This window comes from Pagrus pagrus, assembly GCF_965226575.1.
Source record: "Pagrus pagrus genome assembly, chromosome: 19".
In the NCBI taxonomy this organism is placed as follows: Eukaryota; Metazoa; Chordata; class Actinopteri; order Spariformes; family Sparidae; genus Pagrus; species Pagrus pagrus.
In genome coordinates this window covers 9,180,267-9,202,308 of record NC_140203.1, presented here as the reverse complement: position 1 = coordinate 9,202,308, position 22,042 = coordinate 9,180,267, and the positions used below count along the sequence as shown (strand labels likewise).

Below are 22,042 nucleotides of genomic sequence, written 5' to 3'. Positions count from 1 at the left end.
GTCTCAGGGCAGAAGTTGTCTGAGGGCAGGTGAATCCCTCCTGGTCTCAGGGCAGAAGTTGTCTGAGGGCAGGTGAATCTCTCCTGGTCTGAGGGCAGAAGTTGTCTGAGGGCAGATGAATCTCTCCTGGTCTCAGGGCAGAAGTTGTCTGAGGGCAGGTGAATCCCTCCTGGTCTCAGGGCAGAAGTTGTCTGAGGGCAGAAGTTGTCTGAGGGCAGGTGAATCTCTCCTGGTCTCAGGGCAGAAGTTGTCTGAGGGCAGGTGAATCCCTCCTGGTCTCAGGGCAGAAGTTGTCTGAGGGGAGAAGTTGTCTGAGGGCAGGTGAATCTCTCCTGGTCTCAGGGCAGAAGTTGTCTGAGGGGAGAAGTTGTCTGAGGGCAGGTGAATCCCTCCCGGTCTCAGGGCAGAAGTTGTCTGAGGGCAGGTGAATCCCTCCTGGTCTCAGGGCAGAAGTTGTCTGAGGGGAGAAGTTGTCTGAGGGCAGGTGAATCCCTCCTGGTCTCAGGGCAGAAGTTGTCTGAGGGCAGATGAATCTCTCCTGGTCTCAGGGCAGAAGTTGTCTGAGGGCAGGTGAATCCCTCCTGGTCTCAGGGCAGAAGTTGTCTGAGGCAGATGAATCTCTCCTGGTCTCAGGGCAGAAGTTGTATTTTTCTGTTTTAAGGCAACATAGTTGGACAATTCTCATATTATTGGAGTTTTAAGTCTTTTTGAAGCTGCTGTTCATGTTCAACATTGTCACTGTTCACCCACTTCATTCTGTTGCAGTATGAAATTACATATATTGCACTATATATTGCTTAAAATTGTAAGTGAATGGAATACAAATATATATTTATGCTAAACATTTGACATTTCAATTTCAATTTAAATTTAACAGGCATTATGATTGACACCTATGTAAGCACATGGCCTTGGTGTGAAGATTTCAAACACATCTTTTAAAATAAATACTTATTTTTACAATTATTATGAACGATAACTGTTTTCCTGGGGTCATACCATTTGACATGTAACCCTAAGCACACCTGACCATACCCTAAAAATGTCAAATTATCCAGATTTCAAAGAGAGTTACTAACCTCCTGAAGTTTTTATGGTTACGCCTCATTGACATTTTTGCCATTAAACCCCTGAATATTCTCTGAGAATTGATTAAATCCAGACATTTTAGATGATGGTCTTCAAAAAGAGAACGTATGCAAGTAATTTGTACGTTTATTTTCAGATTTTAACCTTTTTAAATTCAACTGAACCATAAGCACACACAAAAAATTGACCCCTTGTCATTGATATAGCTATTTTTGTCAATACTGGTCAATTGCGTCACTCCTAATTAATACAACGCTTTGCACCTACCAGCGCCTCTGAAGCTCACATATTAACACGGCGTATTTTTAAAAAAATCGGTACGGAAATAAAGTAACTGTAAAAGTGACATTTCGTGTTTTGACTGCGGTTTAGGTGCCGGACTATTTCTTTGCTTGGCGCAGTGACACTCTTGTTACACCTTGAGGTTGCCCGGCAACCAGCATATAGACTCCTGAGAGCGGTATCAACGCTCGAGCTACTTCTCTAGCGTCCTAATATTATGTTTTCCCTTTTATTATGTGTCATATTGTATAGATGCTGCCTGAGCTGGCTGTATTAGACATCTACAGTCGTGTTAAACATTGCTTGCCATCGCTGTTTTGAATGCACTTTTTCATATTTGGTGTCACATCCTGGTAACTGCTGAGCCGCGTCTCGCTCCGCCCACACAGGAAGTAGAAATGAAAACACAAGGAGGTCGAACGGGAGGTCCAAGCACTAGGATTCACCGGTGCACTTTACCTTGACGTAGAGATACAAGTCTGCAGTTGCTGCAGATTAGACAAAACACACTCATAGGAAACATTAGTGCACTTGTATCTCTGTGGGTGATACAAGCCTGTGCGCTCTTATAGCGATGATCATCCATTGATGGGAATAATCAGGATTATTGCCACAAGTTTGACTGTTGTTCGTCAGAGTTTTATCAGAAATCGTCACAAGGTGGGTTCAGCTGTGCTAAACAGAAGAGACACCTCTGTAATGCGATATATGACGTGCTTAAATATGCGCTTGTATTTCAGATAATCATGTCAAGACAACTTCATGCGGCCAGAACAGACGGTGTGGATAAAAACGTTTGGTACGTGGCCGCAGTTTATTTACGACTTAATGATTGAATCAGTCCGAAAATAGACAAACGGCTCCTAAGCGAGGAGAAGAGAAACTACTCGTGTGCTATTTATATAAGATAAGTTTGCTTTTCCAGATGATCAGGTTTGTCAGGGTTGAACTCCTACGTGTCTCTGCTTGTATTGACACTGTGACCCAACAGTACGTTTCCCTTCTTTAACCGGAATATGATCATCTGATTGGTGGAGTACAGGGGTCCTTCAGATATATTTGTAATTTATTAAAATGACACATTTTATATAAACATCTATATAGTCAGATTATATCGTATGATGCTGTTATACCATGTTATGTAGTTTAAAGTTGGTATTCTTAAATCTTGTCTATCTTTTTGTCACTTCCAAAACACTACTACATTACTTGTGGCAAAAAGAAAGTGTCCATCTTTACAGTGAAATATTTTGTCCTTTTCAACTTGAAATTCAAAATCAATAACTTCCCTTTGGTGCTTTTCAAAAGAAAAGCATAAAAAACATGTGGTATTTAGAAATTAGAGATGGATCATGTGATATCACGCATGATTTTAGATGATATACCTATAGCTGTTAATTCAAAATGATCATTTTCATAATTGCTGTCTGACTTGTTTGGCGCCAACAGGGTTGAATTCACACAACTGGCAGCAGACTACAAAGCAGTGAACCTTGGACAGGGATTTCCTGACTTCTCTCCTCCAAAGTTTATCCAGGAGGCTTTCTGTAAAGCTGTGAATGGAGGACCCATCATGCACCAGTATACCAGAGCATTTGTAAGCGGAAATACACACCTGGTCACGGTTTTATCTTTCAATAAATGTCAGAGAAGCATGCTCATTTTTAGTTCATGCTCGAATAATTTGAAGGGACAGATGAATGCAGAACAAACGGTGACAGTGACCTTCAGTTCTCATGTCGTTTCTCTCCTCAGGGCCACCCTGCTCTTGTTAAAAGTCTGGCTAAATTCTTCAGTAGGATTGTGGGACATGAGATTGATCCTCTAGAAGACATCCTGGTCACAGTTGGAGCTTATCAGGCTCTCTTCTGTGCATTTCAAGCGCTGGTTAATGAAGGAGATGAGGTATGAAAATCAACATGAGACGGATCATGTCAAAATGATCTACAGATAAGAGACTCTACACATTAGCCACAAGTTTTGTTTTTCAGTATCAACACAGTAATGTGCGTAAAAGTAGTGCATTCTGTACTTCATGGTTAAATACATGACAACATTGACAGAAATGTGTCTTGCAGGTGATAATTGTTGAACCGTTCTTTGACTGCTATCAGCCAATGGTGAAGATGGCTGGAGGGAAGGCGGTGTATGTACCTCTGAGGCCGGTGAGTGGTTTACCTGTTTCTTTACAAACAGTTCAAGAGGATCTCTCATGATTTCACACACGTCTTTGTCTACATGTACGTAAAGAGTGTATATGCCATCTATCAACTTTTATTTTCTCCTGTTATATTTAAGAAAGTTGCAAGCCGAGCCGTCCTGTCAAGTGGAGACTGGGTCCTTTCTGCTGACGAGCTGGCCAGTAAATTCACTCCACGCACAAAAGCCGTCGTTATCAACACTCCCAACAACCCATTAGGCAAGGTAAGACAGAGTGTCTCTTGAAAGGCCAACTGGTCTATAAAACTGGTTAGTCATTTTGTTGTTTTGTTTTACAGAATAAAATCCATTCTTGTACACCTGTCACAAATCTTCAAGGTTGTTAACACATTTATTTAATCCTGTCTCGACTGTTGCAGCTCCTTGGAAACGTCTCTCAAAAAAAGTCTCTCCGTTGCCTCCAACTCATCGTTTATTATCTTTATCCATGACAGGTTTACAAGACTGAAGAGCTCCAAATGATCGCTGATCTGTGCATCAAACATGACGTGCTGTGCATCAGCGACGAGGTGTACGAGTGGCTGACGTATGATGGAGCCAAGCATGTAAAGATAGGTGAGATCCAGCTCGACAAAATTACCAAAAAAGTATAAAGCAGCATGATTAATGTATTAATTTGAATATTGACGTATGTACAGCCAGCCTTCCTGGGATGTGGGAACGAACCATCACTATTGGCAGTGCTGGAAAGACCTTCAGTGCGACAGGCTGGAAGGTAGTGCACAGATTCTCTGACTATTTAATGTTTTCATCTGTACTGCATGTAGTCATGATTGCCTGTTTTGTCTGTTTTCAGGTTGGCTGGGCCATCAGCTCTGGGCATATTGTAAAACACATGAAAACCATCCATCAGAATACTGTGTACCACTGCGCTACAGCTGCTCAGGTAAACACATTCTTTTTGCATTTTAGATTAATTTGTAGAAATAAAACCTAGTTTCTTGTTGAGGGTGTTGATCAATCTGCACAATCATTGTTTCAACTGTAGTCCTGCCTTGTTTTCCTATCTTGTTCTTCTCATCCATTGCTGCCTGTAACAGGAGGCAGTGGCTCAGGGATTTGAGAGAGAATACGAGGTGTTCGGGACTCCAGAGAGCTACTTCCAGCAGCTGCCTGCGATGCTGCACCTCAAGAGGGACAGGCTGGCCTCGTGTCTGGAGAGTGTGGGTCTGCAGCCCATCATGCCACAGGGAGGCTACTTTATGATCGCAGACATCTCCTCTGTCAGTGAGTGAAGAACATCTGCGTCTGTCACTGCGTCTTTTTTTCTGTTTATTTTCTAGTAAATGCTCTCTAATTATCTTTTACCTCGGCTTTCTATTTTCCGACAGAGGTGGACTACAATGACCAGAGCTCTGTGGATGAGTCAAACGACTTCAAATTTGTGAAATGGCTAACTAAAGAGAAGGTAAATATATCATTCAGTTGATACTGAACTGGATTTATTGTAGAATATTTCAGATTTGTCTCACTTTTAACTGCACCATTTTGCTTTTTTTTCTGCAGGGTTTGGCAACAATCCCCGTCTCTGCATTCTACAGTCCAGAGCACAGCAAGGAGTTTGACAAATACATCCGCTTCTGTTTTGTCAAGGTAAATTCAACCCAACCGACTGAAATGAATTTGATCCATGCCTTCTCTGCCGTCTCACTCAGTTGCCCTTTGTCTCACAGGAGGACTCCACCCTGGATGCAGCAGAGGACATCCTGAGGAAGTGGAGTCAAGGACAGTAAAGTCACCTGTGATGAGAAGCGTCCCCCGTCCACCCACATTTCATCAAGCTCACGCTACTTAAACTAGCTTTGGGCACCCTCCTCAGTTAAATTAGCCATACTGAGTGTTTCTGTTGTACGATTGCGTCGCGGTAGAGGCACAGGAAACATAACGTCCACTTTCAGTATTTCCTTGCAATGCAACTGTGAAAACACTCAGGTTTGAAAAAAAATATCCTATGAATGATCCTGTGCAATGATTTTAAACAGAAGTATTTTTCAATGTTAGAACTGATTCTCAGTTGAGATATTTGTCCTCAATCAAACTAATGAAAAGTTAAATGTGAAGCTTTTAATAAATCCTAATGTTGTCTTCATCAGTGTTACTCTTCTCTGTTCTACAGCTTCATTTGCACAGTGTTCCTAAGTTGTCTTATTTCCAGATGCAACCACTATTTAAAAAGTTGGGATGCTGTGTAAAACTATTAAATCAGACTGTGATCATTTGCTAATCTTTTTTTACTTATACACCACTAACACGCCAGCCTTCAGATGTCTGATGCATCATGTCGTGCATTAGATTTCAAATTGAGCAATATATAGTGTATGTAATTTTTTTAAGGCCCTAAAAGTGGAAATTATGCAAGTTTATGTACTTTATGCATTTTGCTCTTTGAATAAGTTGTTTGTTCCACATAAGCACTGGTTTTTGACAATTTTATATGCACAAAACTCAGTGTAAATAAGTAAATAGACAACCATAATGAATATTTGCGCCTGTTGAGGTCACAAAATGACATTTTTCTGCCAGGTGCCTGAATATTTCCTCAGAAAAACGAGTGTTAAGCGTTTATGTTCAGTGATATTGTTATCTAATTTGAACTTGGGCCATGTAAGACTCTATGATATGGACCCATTGTGTTTTTCAGCTAACAGAGACACTTAGAGGTCATTTGTGGGCTTATTTTGCAATAAAAAAAGTAGGCAGGAAAAATAAATAATTCAGTGTGTTCAAACTCCTATGGATTAATACCAGGGGCACATACAGAGCTGACAGTCTGGGGTAAAAAGATATTAGTTTAGGACAATTTTACATGAATGTCCAGGATTAAGGTGAGGTTAATGAAGTAGGATTGTGAATGCAGGACTTTCAGGCCGACTTGTAACATCATACTTTTACAATGTGTTATTGCTAGTTGAGTAAAAGACCTGAATACTTCTTCCACCTCTGTCATATAAAGGTTCAAAAGGTTGAACGGGCGGGAGAAGGAGGGGTGGAGGCGACTGAATGTTTTGACCGTCACAGTTCAATAAGACACCATCAGCAGGTGGCTGCAGCAGCTCAGGCGTTCTCTATTAATAATCTTAGCTTTTTGGCAAAGTTGAACTGTGCTTTTTAATCTCAGATAATCATGTCAGGGGGACTTCGTGCATGCAGAACAGACGGTGTGGATAAAAACGTGTGGTGAGTGATGATGACCCAGGTGGACTTTAGACACTTTGACACCTGAGCTAAGCGTGAGTTTAAGAGCTATAAACTACAGACAGCCAGTCAAGAAACTGCTTAGTGGAGTCTAAACTGTTCAGTGTTTTAAATCATTCACACTGGGAAAAAAAAGGTTTCTGCTAGAGGAACAATTCTGGTGTCCATGCTTATTAAAACTTTGAGATTTTTGTAATCCTGAGTTAAGACTGACATGAAGCTGTGTCCTTCCTCCTCTGTTCGGTACATTAATGTCTAGAAATTGCAGTTTAAACCCAACCATCTTCCTGATCCTATGTATCCTCTAGTGTATTGTGAATTGTTGTGTTTTGACCCTCAGGGCCACTGTACAGATGGCTCAAAAGGCAGGGGACATACCACTAGATTTTTGTCTTATGTGCTTCTTATACTCCACACACTTGTAATAATGTCATCGCAGCGGTTGACAAGCAGTTTTGCGCCAACAGGGTTGAATTCACACAACTGGCAGCAGACTACAAAGCAGTGAACCTTGGACAGGGATTTCCTGACTTCTCTCCTCCAAAGTTTATCCAGGAGGCTTTCTGTAAAGCTGTGTGTGGAGGACCATTAATGCACCAGTATACCAGAGCTTTTGTAAGTGGAAATACACACCTGGTCACAGTTTTGTCTATCAATACATATCAGAGAAGCATGCTCATTTTTAGTTAATGGTTTGAGTCATTTTGACCAGGTATTCAAAGAACAAGTGGATGCAGAACAAACGGTGAGAGTGACCTTCAGTTCTCATGTCGTTTCTCTCCTCAGGGCCACCCTGCTCTTGTTAAAAGTCTGGCTAAATTCTTCAGTAGGATTGTGGGACATGAGATTGATCCTCTAGAAGACGTCCTGGTCACAGTTGGAGCTTATCAGGCTCTCTTCTGTGCATTTCAAGCTCTGGTTAATGAAGGAGATGAGGTATGAAAATGTCATTAATACTTTTTTTCCAAGAAATAAAAAAATGAGTGTGCGTGCTTTATATTTCAAAACAAAAAGATCATTGTTGCCATTTTATTCTGTTGTGTGGTTTATTCTTCCGGTTCCATATTGGAAAAGGCAGTTTTTTGGTGAATTTCTCCTAATATTACCTTAAAAAGCACAAATAATGCAAACACATGCTTTAAATGACATGTGTCTTTCAGGTGATAATTGTTGAACCGTTCTTTGACTGCTACCAGCCAATGCTGAAGATGGCTGGAGGGAAGGCGGTGTATGTACCTCTGAGGCCGGTGAGTGGTTTACACACACATTATAATGCATCTTTTGACGGTCTTGGTCACCTTCACCTATGTATGATTTTATACAACAACTTTTAAGGATTTTTGTTTTCCTTTTTTAAATTTCAGAGAGTTGCGAGCGGAGCCGTCCTGTCAAGTGGAGACTGGGTCCTTTCTGCTGACGAGCTGGCCAGTAAATTCACTCCACGCACAAAAGCCGTCGTTATCAACACTCCCAACAACCCATTAGGCAAGGTAAGACTTTAATGTTTAAGCCAGAGGGTTTGTGCAACCAGCCAGCATCTCAGTTATTTGACTGACACGTTCATGTCCATGACAGGTTTACAAGACTGAAGAGCTCCAAATGATCGCTGATCTGTGCATCAAACATGACGTGCTGTGCATCAGTGACGAGGTGTACGAGTGGCTGACGTATGATGGAGCCAAGCATGTAAAGATAGGTGAGATCCAGACAGAGCTCAACAGAGTGCACACAAAGTATAAAGCTGCAATACTGATATATTTATTATGTACAGCCAGCCTTCCTGGGATGTGGGAACGAACCGTCACTGTTGGCAGTGCTGGAAAGACCTTTAGTGCTACTGGCTGGAAGGTAATCCACAGATTCTCTGACTATTTAATGTTTTCATCTGTACTGCATGTAGTTATGATTGCCTGTTTTGTCTGTTTTCAGGTTGGCTGGGCCATCAGCTCTGGGCAAATCATTAAACGTCTCAAAGCCATGCATCAAATGTCTGTGTTTGATTGTGCAACAGCTGCTCAGGTAAACCCAGTAATTCCTTAATTTTCACATCTGTTTCTGCACATGATGTCCTGTTTAAGTCCTGTGTAGCTCATTTTGGTCTTTTCATCCATTGCTGCCTGTAACAGGAGGCAGTGGCTCAGGGATTTGAGAGAGAATACGAGGTGTTCGGGACTCCAGAGAGCTACTTCCAGCAGCTGCCTGCGATGCTGCACCTCAAGAGGAACAGGCTGGCCTCGTGTCTGGAGAGTGTGGGTTTGCAGCCCATCATGCCACAGGGAGGCTACTTTATGATCGCAGACATCTCCTCTGTCAGTGAGTGTCACCAGTATGGATCTGTGTCCAGTGTCTATATTACCTCTATTAACGAGCTTAACATGAAAGGCAACGGTACAATAACCTGTTGCACCACAAACAACTGGTCAGAATATAGAGACACAATAAACAAAGACAACATATTATGTTTATTAGTGTATATATCTGTGACTAACTTTGACTTTCTTTTGTGACAGAGGTGGACTTCAATGAACAGAGCCCTGAGGATGAACCCTATGATTTCCGATTTGTTAAATGGCTAATTAAAGAGAAGGTAAAAAATTGTGAATTTACTGAAAGTCTTATAAAGATAAAAATAAATGAGCGCGGTAGGATGTATGATGCACCATGATGTTTTAAGATGATCCTGTTTTGGGCTTTTTTCTGCAGGGTCTGGCAACAATCCCCGTCTCTGCATTCTACAGTCCAGAGCACAGCAAGGACTTTGACAAATACATCCGCTTCTGTTTTGTCAAAGTAAAAAAAATGCACTTTATTACATCGAATATCATCTTGATTTCATTATTTTTCTCATCTTTAATAGTGTTGCTTTGTGACAGTCCGTCCACTCAAACTCTCTCTCTTTCTCTTAAAGGAGGACTCCACTCTGGATGCAGCTGAGGACATTTTGAGGAAATTCAATCAGTGATATAGTCCAGAATGTGGAGCACTCAAGTTCAACAAGTGATTTAAACCTCTGGTGAAAACCCTCAGGGCAAACATACCCTGTAAATATTTCTGTGCAATATCTTTTTTTAATTTTTAGCAGAAAACTGTACATGAAATATTTAAAAAAAAATGTATTTCTCTGTAAAAATCCATGTATCTAAAAGGTTTAATAAAGCTTTTCATAAATCCACTTCTTCTTGTTACCCTTCTCCGTCCCACTGGCCTTATTGGCAAAGTATTTGTCTCATAAAGCGGTGTGAATGTCACAGTGGAAAAGCTATGCCCCCGAAGCAAGGTCCCATTACACAAAAGGTATATTTTATATAACACGTTTTTTAAATTTGCAGTAAAGGGATGTGCCATTCCCTGACCGATTTCAGAACAAAACGAATAAACAGAAAGACTTTTATTTTGAAACGCCAATAGCAACCCGCAAGAATGAAGTCTTTGCTTTCTTCTGGGAATTAAAAAAAAAAATTAAGGTAGTTGCGGGGGCGATTTTTTGTATTGTTTTTGCGTTACACTCGATTGTACTGTATAACAAGAATCAAGATGACCGCCTCATAACACAGGAGGGCAGTGTTACGTAGCGCACAGCTGGCCGGAAGAAGAAGTAGAAGAAGAAGCAACAACCCGGAAGTAAATAAACCTCACATGTTGTGCGTGAAGAAATGTCTACTGGAGCTGCAGTGAGGAGACCTGATACCATGTCCACTGAGGTACTGTAAGGCTATTGTTTTACATAAAAATAACACTGTACGTTGTCTTTATCACTTTTAACGTGTTTCTTGATTCCTTCAGGCTGGAGAGAGAGTGAACTGGAAGAAAAGGAAAGCAGAGAGTGAGTAAACGGCTAGCTTAGCTAACATGTTGCTAAGAGCTTTTAGATGCATGCCATCAGTTTGGTTTGATAGATAAGTATAGTGCGATATTTTATTTCATGATTTATTTATATGTTATAATGAATGTGTGGATTGTGTTTGTTGTGGGTGATTTTATTGTAAAGTAAAATATAATTCATATACTTGAACATTTATTTGGCCACAACATGTGTGTAGAATTTCTTGATGGGTTCTGTAAGAGTAGTCTGATGTAATATTTATCACTTTAGCTCAAAATTTTGAACTTCAGTTTGACTGAAATAGTCAAGTTTGTATTGCTCTAACTAACAGTTTTGCCTCAAAGGTCTTTTCACAATCTGTACAAGTGATGTGACACATAGATTCTTAGACTAGTAGTTTCCAACCTGGATGTCGGGGGGGCCCCCATGGGATCTGTTAAGAGTCACAAGATGATTTAACGGAATAAGAAAAAATATACATGCAGTATATTTTCTTCTAAAAAAATATTGTTTATTTTATTTATCTTAGTAAATGAGGCTAAGAAGCAAAGGAAAGAAGCCAAGCTGTTCAAAGAGTTGGATAAGCAAAAAGAAGAAGAGGCTTCAGAGAGGGAAAAACTTGAACAAAGCCAAAGCAAAAAAGGTAAATGACATTTTATTTATTGTTCATAGCGTTATGTGAGTAGAGTGCTGTAATGTGTGATCTATACATATATCTGTATCTTTAAGGTCGGGCTTACACAGTGAGCGTGGCCCTGCCAGGTTCTGTCCTGGAGAACGCTCAGTCCCCCGAACTTCGTACATACCTGGCTGGACAGATCGCCCGAGCCTGTGTCGTATTCTGCGTCGATGAGATCGTCGTGTTTGATGAACAAGGGGAAGATGTCAAGTAAGTGAACTTTGGTAGAAGTTGTTGGTAAACACTCCTTAAACAATCAGAAAGCTAAGAGAGATGATTTTGCTTTTTTCTTTGGCTCACAGGAGCGTTGAAGGAGAATTTACAGGTGTCGGGAAGAGAGGACATGCTTGTATTCAGCTCGCCAGAATACTTCAGTACCTGGAATGTCCACAGTAAGTCAGAATGCTACTATAATCAGATAATCAGCGTCATCTTATCTTTATCAGATTGTTTACAGCTTTTCATCTCCACCAGGTATCTGCGCAAGTGTTTTTTCCCAAAGCATCCAGATTTACAGTATGCAGGTAAAAGTCAAATTTTTCTTTTCATGAATTCATTTACAGCAGGGGTCTCTAAAGCAGACACTGTGGGTCCTTCTTTAGACACAAATGAGACAACTGCCAATTTTGGCAACTTGGCACTATTGAAAGTGTGCTGGGTTAAATATTAGCAGGTCCTGTTTGTAATGTAAAACCCCAAACTATCACTGGATTACTTTGATGCTGAAGATGTTGATTCTCAGGCAAGCTCTGCAGTCATAAGGATGATTTTTTTAAATCAGATGTATGGGAGTTTATTAGCAATTTATTATTGAAATAATGATGTCCTCAGAGAGTGAAAATAACTTGAGTACCTGAGACGGTAATGTTTAGATAGTGATATCAAGGGTTTAAAGTATATTGGTTGCCTCTGTTTTAGATATATGTAAATTCTGCTATATTCAATCCTGTTAGAGCAACTTTTAAATGGTTGTATTTGGCAGAAAGTTACATCAACAGGACAAAAACAACACAAATTTAGAGAACCCTTATACTGTATAGACAGACACCGATGATGTAATATGGTTATTATTATTAATCTTAATAGACACATTTTCACAAGTCATTGGTCTTTTTTCTATCAGGCTTGCTGAACCCCTTAGACAGTCCTAACCATATGAGGATAGACGATGAATCAGAATATCGGGAAGGAGTTGTGGTTGACAGGACGACAAAACCAGGACGAGGCTCATTAGTCAACTGTGGAATGAGAAAGGTGAGCGTGTCTTAATGGAGGTTACTGTCATCTGTTATGGACGATGTCATTTATCAAAATTATTACATATTATCATTATTACAGATTATCTGATTATTCTGTCGATCTGACTGAACAAATAATCCCTCCTCTCTCACAGGAAGTTCGGATTGATAAACAGCTGAAATCTGGGCTTCGAGTCACAGTTCAGCTGAATAAGACACAGAAGAATGGTAATCTTGTCCTTCAAACTTTGACCTATTTAATGTTCTATAGATGTTTTCTCTATGCAAAGTTCTCAGTGCGTGTGTCCATCATCCTCAGAGAGCAAAGTATATAAAGGTACGGTGGTGGCTCCTCATGTGCCCAGGACTGAAGGAGGTCTCTACTGGGGTTACAGTGTCCGCCTGGCGTCTTGCCTCAGTACGTTTCCTGTGCTCACAATACACACCTATTACTCAAACATTTGTTTCAAGTTATTTAAAAACATATTAGAGGATTAAGAGCCAAATAGCACTTCTTTTCACTTAATAAATTGTGTAATAATCCAGGCCCCACTGTGACTGCTTATTTATCCTTAGTGCTGTGTGTTTGTTGATGCAGGTGCAGTTTTCACAGAGAGTCCATACGAAGACGGATACGATGTGACTATAGGCACATCAGAAAAAGGCAACGACATAGATCAGACGACTTTGTCACCATTCAAGTAGGTTCAGATCAGAGCTAATAACATCTGAGAACTATTTTATAGTCCATGCCTACCAAACAGGAATGTTGGTGTGTTGTTTGGTCCAGACTGAAACCGCTAATATCCAATCAGTAGCGGTTTCAGTCTGGCATGAAATGTTGTAAAGACGTCTGTCAGGATTAATCATACTGACTTTGGTGATCCTCTGACTTTCCATCTAGTGCCACAAGGTTGACATTTGTAGTTTTAAGTGATATTTTTTCAACAACCACTGGATGGATAACCATGAATTGTAACTTTGTTGATCTCTTCACTTTTCCTCTTGTAACATCATCAGGTTAAAATATCAATTTGTAGCAATGCGTCAGTCATGAATGATGGGAGCCGGCTTTGTGTGAGAGCCATTTTTGATGAACAATAAATTAAGAAGTATGGTGAGACTTTTGTATATTGGGATGGTTGCCAACATACAAATCATAGATCAAGACACACAATAGTGTTGGGCGTTTTTATACCAAACATAATGTAGAATTAGGGTATTCTAAAAATTATAAGTGGAGGAGCCAATTAGCGCACGGTTCCATAAATAGGAACAGGTGTTCCGCCTGGAAGGTAAAAGGTTTTTGACCGCTGAAGCAGCTGGTTGCTAAATTTGACTGAATTGTAAAACTCAAAAATGGCACTAAATGAAGAGTCGTTCAGGAGCTGAAAGAGTGGGTTCTTCTTGCTAAGCTGAGCCAAAAACAAAGAGCCAGAAATTCATCACGATCAATTAGGCCAACCCTTTGTTTAAGACCGAATGACTGTAAAACTAATAACATTACCATCATTCTCACTGTAATTTGTGTTGGCATTTAGCTCAAAGCACTGTGGTCTCATCAGTGGTATTTTATTAATTGATTTTTTCCACTTCAGGCATCTTCTGGTTGTTTTTGGAGGTCTTCAGGGACTGGAGGCCAGTGTAGATACCGACCAAAACCTGGATGTGACTGACCCCAGTGTATTGTTTGATCTTTATCTGAACACATGTCCCAGTCAGGGCAGCAGGACCATTCGCACAGAGGTGAGGGCATGTGTGACATATAAGTTTGAACCGGCAAGCACTGCGTGACAAGATGCATTTACACAATTTGTAGAAGCAAATGCTTAATAGTCTGTAATAAATAATGATTCAAAGTGTCTGTGCTGCTCAAGCTGTGTTAATTTATCTTCTCCTATTTACTTTCCCACAGGAGGCCATCTTAGTCTCCATGGCGGGGCTGAGGCAGAAGATCACAGCTGCCTTTTCAGATGTATCCAATGGTTTATTGAAGAGTTAGTGATGGAGAAGAGTGAACAAAGACAGTAGTAAATGTTATGATCTGCTCAGTTTCCATAATTGGACCTTTTTAAGCATTGCCTACTGTTAAAACATCACATCGCACGCATCAGTGCAGGCAGTGCTCAATGCCTATCAAATTACTCTTTGTGTTGTTGTTTCATCATGATTCTGTAAGTCTTTGCTGCTGAATGACTCATGAAATGTACATATTTAAATACACGTTATATTCACAGACTTGAACTGACTTGCATTTTATTTTTCAAAGCATATCATTTGTACCTCAGTAATAAACAGTACAGAGCTTTTCATGAAAAATGGCGTTGAGACCAGCACGACAAGGACACACAAATGGCACTGAACCTCTGAGTTAAACACGATAGTCAGCTTCAAGTTTCCGAGCGAGTAGGGCAAACACATGCTGGCGTTAAGAGAAAGTGAACCATGTGAAAACTGGGAGATTTTGTAGTGAGTGAGTAGAAACTTTTACAACCTTTCGGATTGTGTTGTGGATTCAGTCACTTCCCAGGTGCCACACATGCGGCATGCATCTACCCCTATATTAGTATTTAATTTACCATCATCAAGACAAGAAAGCCAGGCACAGATTTCATGTTAATGGCAGGTTTGTGCGAGGCCTCAGGACTCCGGGGTGTTACAATTTTTGTCACACGTGCTCTTAAAAATCTGTCAAGTGCGACTAAACATTTTCATTGGTCGTACCAGTGCGCCTGTGACTCAAAGGTTCAGTTTTTAAGCTATTGAGATTATCGCAATTTGTTGTTGCATTTGATTTTAAATGAAGAGTAACATGCATTTCCATCCATTTTCCTGTTTCAAATTATTTATATAATGTGTTAAGAAATGTATATAAAATGTGTTATTTGGTGTGCGCCTAAAATGAAAAAGTAAGGCGCACCAGTGCAACTGTTGATAAGTGAGTCTGGAGCCCTGGGCCTGCAGTATGCTTTTGGGTTATTTGTCTGACTGTGAGTGATTAGAGAAACCCAGTGCAGTATGATACAACACTCCTGCAATAAATCCTACTTTTTAAAACGACTGAGAGGTCTTGTTTGTCATGTCGGAGCCTGCAATTTGTGGTGCTGTTGACTTTTGAGTCTACCCTCATTGATATATAGCGGGTGGACAACATATTCTAGAAACCGTGAGTGTGTTTATGTCATATCTTTGAAATTTGAGTTTCAGCTGCCGCCTCTGTGTTGTAGATATTGACTGTGCTCCTTCATGGTCCTCAGTTCTTAAATTTAGCATCCTATAAAATGAGTAATGTTAGTATTTCAGGCTAGTATATCAATAAATGTAGCAGGCAGTTTAATCTTGGTAAAGTACCATAACAGTCAGTGTATTTTTGATGCATTTTCTTCCTGTTCTTTACTGACTAGCACATTGCGTCCGTATTGAATAAGAGCCTCTCTTGAAGATCATTTCATAAAAAATGTGTCTACAGATAAATTATTTCAGAGCAGTTAAAGAAATTGCACCTCTCTTTGCTTCATAGTTCTACAATTAAAACGGAAATGTCCCTTTTAAGTTTAATAGTGCAGTCTTTAGAGTGACATACGGATACGTAACACGACCACGTGGACTGTTTGAACTTGAGTTGCATGCCACTGAGGTAAAAAAGTTCATGAGGCAACATATGTCATGTTTATAGGCTAATTTCACGAAAACATTAAAACCAATATCCAGTGCAGCAAAAATATTACAATACAGTACGATCATCTTTAAAAACGAGGATATATCAAGATGTAATGACTTCGGAGTAAAGTGACACATAATTTCTGCAATCTGAACTTGTCAATCTATTACAAACAGTGGTGTAGCTTCTTGTCAGTGTTGAATCAACCTGAAATCCCTCAAACTGAAGGTATCTGTGATTCATCCTCAGTAACACTGAAACTATAGCTGGAACCTGAGCCTCATAAATATTTTAGTTGCACCAAATATAGTAAAGAAACGTTGAATCCTTGCTCAGATTGTTGCTCATCTTTACTTATTAATCCATTATTCCCTGATTTTATTCACAATTTGCCAATTTTATACTCTTATTTTGTTGTTGTACGGATCTTTGTGTTAAGATATTTAACACTGATACCTTTTCCTTTTTTAATAATGTAGTGTTACAATGTTTTCCTTGATCAATCTAAGATAGTGAAAAAGCATGGGTAGGGTAACGGTTCGGGAACTCGGCTGCATTGCCCTCATACAACGGTACATTGCATCTGTGGGCTGAATTAGTGATCTATTGAATGTGACTGCATTAACTGTGGAGTATAATCTCTTGATAATGGAGAGCTTAAACAATATTGTGCTCTGTAGGCCACATATATGTATAATGAGAATGCTTGCTGATGTAACCCCCTCCAACATGGGGAAACACGAGTGCATTTTCAATACATAATAACAAAAATATTATAAACATGTAAAAATTCATCTTTTAAAGTCGTCTTACTTTCCATTTACAAACGCTTGTTAGCCAGCAGCCACGTGTCCATGTGGAATATACATAGTTCTTTTCTCCTGAGACAGAAGACATTCCCGGGCGTCTCCTCGTTCAATCGGTCCAATAATAGACTTTCATCCTCAGAAGTAGCTGTCATTCTTCATGTGGCTGTTTGAAGGCTCATTCAGGGGAAGTTACGATAAAATCCAGCTCATAGCGCTTTTCATTCAAGCCTCTTTGTTGTTTTCACTCTAGTCTCATCACCATTTGGGATGAATGAATGTGATGTTGTACTGTTTTGCCCAGCGTGCGAACACATGTTTCTCTGTAATAAAGCGGTGGTGGTTCCCTCTACGGCCGCCCTCGTTCTGGATGTATGTGACACATTCATCAGAGCCCCTGGGCTTGTAGTAGTGATAGGGCATCTTCTTGCCTCCAGGTTTTTTTCTGGAAAAAGAAGGGATTTAATATTAATAATCAGTTTAACTGGGAATTTTTAATAATATGGCAACTAATGGGTTCATAGTAGGGACGCACGATATATTCTGGACTGATAAATTACTGGTCAGATATTGGGAAATTTATATTATCAGCTTTTTATCGGTATTGGTGATGACATCATTATACTCACGCGCAGTGGTTGGGTGGCACCATCCCATATACTTTGATATTATCACATATCTCAATGGCGATGACCATGGTGAACCAGCCTGTGCTCAACCAAGAGTGTGATTTTTGTCTGAACAGAGAAAACAACAAAACAAATGTAAAAGTGATATTAATAGGGGTCTGAAACACAGTGATTGAATGTAATTAAATACATTTTCTGCTCCTTATTAGTATGGGTGACTTTCATTTTTTCCAAAGAAATATTTCAACACAATATCTTTGATCTGACTTAAGTATAATGCTTGGGTACTTTTCACAATACTGCTAATACACAATAAAATGTAATTCACATTACACTAGCTTCGTAAATACTCACCTATCTCTTCCTGTTTCCCTTTGAAACAGATTGTCAAACCTGCGCATCTTGCTGGCTGTGATACTGTAGCACGACAGGTTGCTGTAGGTCATGCTGACTCTCTGGATCAACCTGTACAGGGTTCCTTTGGATTCCTTCCCGATCTTATTCGGGGGTCCCCAGAAGATGATCACAGGGCTGCTCTCTGTCCGCTGTAGCAGCTCATTAATCTTCCGGACCACCCGGAAAACACTGGAGTGGGCAACGACCCTCAGAGAGGTCTGGTTCCCGACATCAGTCTCGTATCCCATGGTGGGGGCGTCATTCATACGAATCACACACTCCGTACGGTCAATCTCTTCTCCTGCTCCAGTGCCCAGGACATGACTGGAGCTTGTCACCAGTGCACAGTTGTGACAGCGTAGGGTCATATTCTTAAAAAACATAAAAAAAAACAAATAGAGATGCTGCTTGTTTAAACACAGAACATTAATACAGTACATCTCCACCCCATTGTGCATGTGCCCGACAGTTGTTGCATTAGGATCAAAGTAAATGCTGCAACGTAAAAATATGTCAAAAATTGTATTTACTGCTGAGGAACAAAAGGTGTTTCAGCACTTTGTGGACTACCTGAGGAGGCAGACAGTGCTGGAGTGATCGGTGTCCCTCATGTTGGTGATGAAATAAACTCTCAAATTCAAAGATTCTACTAAAGTCTACTAATGAATTATTTCAGCCTGCTTGAGATATTTCTTTAGGTTGTTTTAATGTATGTGATTTGCTTATTTTGTCATCTTTGAATGATTATTGTCTATCACATTACAAGTACATTTTCATTCTGGATCACTGCAGAAACATTGTTAAACCTAGCATTAAGCTGGAAGCACCACAAGGATCGACTGTTTACTCGTATACATACTCGTTATGTAACGTGCACATAACTGGGTTAAGACTGGGTTATGATGAAGACAACAGATAACAGGCGGAAAGAAAAAAACACTCACTGAAAAACAAACCAGCTGCTTTCTGGCTCACACAACCTCTTGAATCCTCTTAAAGGGGTTGACCTCCATTTAAAACTATTCTTCTAATGTCTTACATAAGCTGCAGCTGCTTCCTGTTGCAAGTGTACCACTTCACTTCTAGTATCTCTTTTATGCATTGTGTCCACTGATGTATAGTAATAAATCACCTGGCATGCAAACAAGTATCAAAATCAGACCCAGTCAGATCAGTTCTGTTGTTGTGTGCGATCCATTAAGTACCTTGTTCCCATAAACTGGCACATATCCGTCTCTCCCAGACCACTTCTTCAGATCTGTGGCCTTGAGTGCGTGATTTGTAGCCACGTGGAACGGAGCATAGACGTCATCGATGACATTATTGGAGCCATACAGGATGAGTAGTGTCATGAGGACGAAGATGGCCGCCAAGATCACCATCCTGTGGCTCTGCTGTCCCTGTAGTGTGAACAACAGTGGTGGAATGTAACTAAGGACATTTACTCAGGCACAAATTATGCATTGTTGTAGATTAAACTACCAAAAAGTGTATAAAATCTAATATGAAACCGTTAGACAGTTAACAAAATGTACCAGCAAGTATGTTGAGAAAGGAGCTAGTCATTTAACTAGCTTTTTTCATGCAGAAATTCTGCACGGTCAGAGCTTCTCTAGGTTGAGAATTTACTGCATTTCCTTGTCCTAAATTATCCATCCACATTTATTCTTCGGAGAGCTGCGGTGGGTTGGAGCCAATCTAAGCTGTTACTGGGCAAGAGGTGGAGTACTTTGGACTGTGGGAGCTGAAACCCACTGCACCACTGTGTCTCCCTTAGACCTACATTACGGTAAACTTGGAACAAGCAATTTGAAGATTTCACCGTGCGCTTATGACGGCACTTATCACTACTTTCAACCTTTTCATTTATACCACAAAATTCATCTTTACGGGTCATCTGTGCAACCGTATCAGGCTCGGGGGTTAACAGAAGACATGTAACAGCATTACATAATTAGGATACAAAAAATAGGTAACCATTATCCGGTTAAGTTAAAGAAAAAAATCCTATATAATACACACTTGTCTTTATTTGCATATGTTTGGTATTGAAGCAATCCAAAAGCAACGGAAAGTAGTTAAAAATTATATTACTTTAATATTGTGATACTTAGATTACTTTACATATACTCAACATTTTAAACAGGTAATTAATAACTGTATCAGATTACATTTTTAAAGCAACCCTCCCAACCCTGTTAAGCAACTATAAAGACAAGATAAGATAACGTACCGCGTGCAAACGACACAAAACAATACAAAATGTAGTAGAACTATAAAGATAAAATTAAGATAATTTTTTTAATTAAGATAAAATTGAATAAATAAAAATATACTCAAATAAATAAATAGAAGTACATCAGAGTAGAAATGCATCAGTTGCAACTTTATAAGGGCCATCCAAATAATGTTTATAGATGAACTACATTTATCAACCATTTACAAAGTATTAAGGGCATCAGTCAAAAAACAGGATGCAGAAGGCGCTGCTCGGGTGTGGTAAATGGTGTCCATCAGTTTAAGGATCATATTCCTTCAACATCGCAGAAAAAGTCTGAGGCACTCAAGAGGGTAATGCGTTTAAAAGCCTTAACTTAATCACGGCTGCAGAATCGTAACATTGTTAGCGTTTTTTCTGATATTACAGATATCAGTTGCAACTTCACTATAAACAACTGCTTAATAAATAAATGGTTTATACAGCATTTCTCTGGTTGTTAATTGACATAACTATTCATTCAAGTTTAATCAACTATGAATTTACCATTGTTATAAAGTGTGATACTTCAATGCCTGATTAGTACTTTTACATCAGTAAACACAGCACTTCCTCCACTGCTTTTAAACAGTAATTACATTGATAATCTAACTAAAACACTTTGTGCTCATAAGAATAATAATGATGATGATGATGAAGGGCAAGAGGTCTGAGTGCCACACCCTGTCTTACCTTGCCACTGAGCTTGAGCCCCATGCTGCTTTCTGATCAGGCTGCTGTGTACCAACACACTGACAGCGACTGCAGTCTGTCATCATACCTGACAGGAGAAGACAAACACACAGGAGACTGAAACCCTATTTAAACAAACACACACACACACACAAAAAGCTAATTTTAGGGTACGACTTTCCAGCTAGTGTCAAAACATTATGCTCCGGTTTAGGTAGATATTTTTACATGTCGATGTTTAAGCAATTGGTGAAGTATTTACAGTCCATTTTACAGTATGAACATGCGACGAGAGGTGCTTAATTAACGTACAGTGCGGTCGCCTGGTTAGCTAGCTTTATGTCATATTTTGCCGAACGCCACACACACGAAAGGCAATAAAAAATGTTATTATCCTCATTAAAAAAAAAACCAAATCAAACGCCGTCCTACGCGGCCGCTCGCTGTTCACACGCCGTCACTGAGAAAATAAAAAAACAAACGATAACCCGCAGTTATGATTGAGGTGTGAGCTAACATGACAGATCAAAGTGTTAATCCTCTTTTACCGTCTCATGGCCTCTGCTGTTCTGGTGTTTGAGGTCTCCCTCCTGCCTCTTCTTCGTCCCCCATCTTCCTGCGCCACTTGCTGACGTCATCACCACGTCTCTCACTGCAGCACGGTGCTGTTGTCGGGGGCTGTCCAACTTTATCAAGTGACCTCAAATTAACTCGTCACGGGGAGAGAAACAAACAGACAAACGCATTAATGATGTGTGTGTGTGTTCTTATTCATTATTTGATAGGTCACCCTTGAATTTGAATTTGTTGTTTGTTGAGTCAGTTCATGGATTGTTAATGGAATATAAGATTAGGGATTTTCTGAGGAATGTTCTGGAAAGGGTGAGGGATTTCAAGTATATCCTTAAAAAAAAATCACAAAATGACATTATAGTTGTCTCTGAAAGGATAAGTTCATCTAAAAACTATCAAATTTGAGTCATTGAACTACTCAAAAGCAGTAGCGTCATTAGGCCTATTTTAGGGGGGCTGAAGCCGAGCTGTCAGGATGCGTTCCCCCTCTTGTAAATGGTC

General features: G+C 39.9%; 4 protein-coding genes across 4 annotated transcripts; 3 read left to right on the top strand and 1 right to left on the bottom strand.

Annotated features, from left to right (window-relative positions):
- Positions 1-1,783: 1,783 nt before the first annotated feature.
- Positions 1,784-5,680, top strand: LOC311274622 (kynurenine--oxoglutarate transaminase 1-like). Its single transcript, XM_084382438.1, has 13 exons — positions 1,784-2,031; positions 2,112-2,170; positions 2,821-2,968; positions 3,127-3,276; positions 3,450-3,536; positions 3,670-3,795; positions 4,026-4,146; positions 4,230-4,306; positions 4,388-4,477; positions 4,632-4,818; positions 4,923-4,999; positions 5,098-5,184; positions 5,265-5,680. The coding sequence occupies exons 1-13, from the start codon at positions 1,960-1,962 to the stop codon at positions 5,322-5,324; spliced, it is 1,341 nt and encodes a 446-aa protein (XP_084238564.1). The 5' UTR covers positions 1,784-1,959; the 3' UTR covers positions 5,325-5,680.
- A 1,035-nt stretch (positions 5,681-6,715) lies between these two features.
- On the top strand, positions 6,716-9,758 carry LOC311274847 (kynurenine--oxoglutarate transaminase 1-like; the record flags this gene model as incomplete). The annotated part of the gene is made up of 12 exons (XM_084382846.1): positions 6,716-6,768; positions 7,254-7,401; positions 7,573-7,722; positions 7,947-8,033; positions 8,151-8,276; positions 8,362-8,482; positions 8,558-8,634; positions 8,716-8,805; positions 8,913-9,099; positions 9,297-9,373; positions 9,490-9,576; positions 9,695-9,758. 12 exons carry the CDS (start codon positions 6,716-6,718, stop codon positions 9,746-9,748), a joined length of 1,257 nt encoding a protein of 418 aa, XP_084238972.1. The 3' UTR covers positions 9,749-9,758.
- A 621-nt stretch (positions 9,759-10,379) lies between these two features.
- On the top strand, positions 10,380-14,770 carry spout1 (SPOUT domain containing methyltransferase 1). The gene is made up of 12 exons (XM_084382439.1): positions 10,380-10,487; positions 10,570-10,609; positions 11,139-11,252; positions 11,339-11,498; positions 11,591-11,680; positions 11,763-11,812; positions 12,412-12,542; positions 12,682-12,754; positions 12,846-12,944; positions 13,125-13,227; positions 14,125-14,272; positions 14,442-14,770. Exons 1-12 carry the CDS (start codon positions 10,440-10,442, stop codon positions 14,526-14,528), a joined length of 1,143 nt encoding a protein of 380 aa, XP_084238565.1. The 5' UTR covers positions 10,380-10,439; the 3' UTR covers positions 14,529-14,770.
- st6galnac6 (ST6 (alpha-N-acetyl-neuraminyl-2,3-beta-galactosyl-1,3)-N-acetylgalactosaminide alpha-2,6-sialyltransferase 6) lies at positions 14,766-21,621 on the bottom strand. Its single transcript, XM_084382440.1, has 6 exons — positions 21,517-21,621; positions 20,969-21,056; positions 19,224-19,418; positions 17,977-18,389; positions 17,623-17,730; positions 14,766-17,438 (listed from the first exon to the last, which is right to left on the bottom strand). Exons 2-6 carry the CDS (start codon positions 20,990-20,992, stop codon positions 17,252-17,254), a joined length of 927 nt encoding a protein of 308 aa, XP_084238566.1. The 5' UTR covers positions 20,993-21,056; positions 21,517-21,621; the 3' UTR covers positions 14,766-17,251.
- Positions 21,622-22,042: the final 421 nt, after the last annotated feature.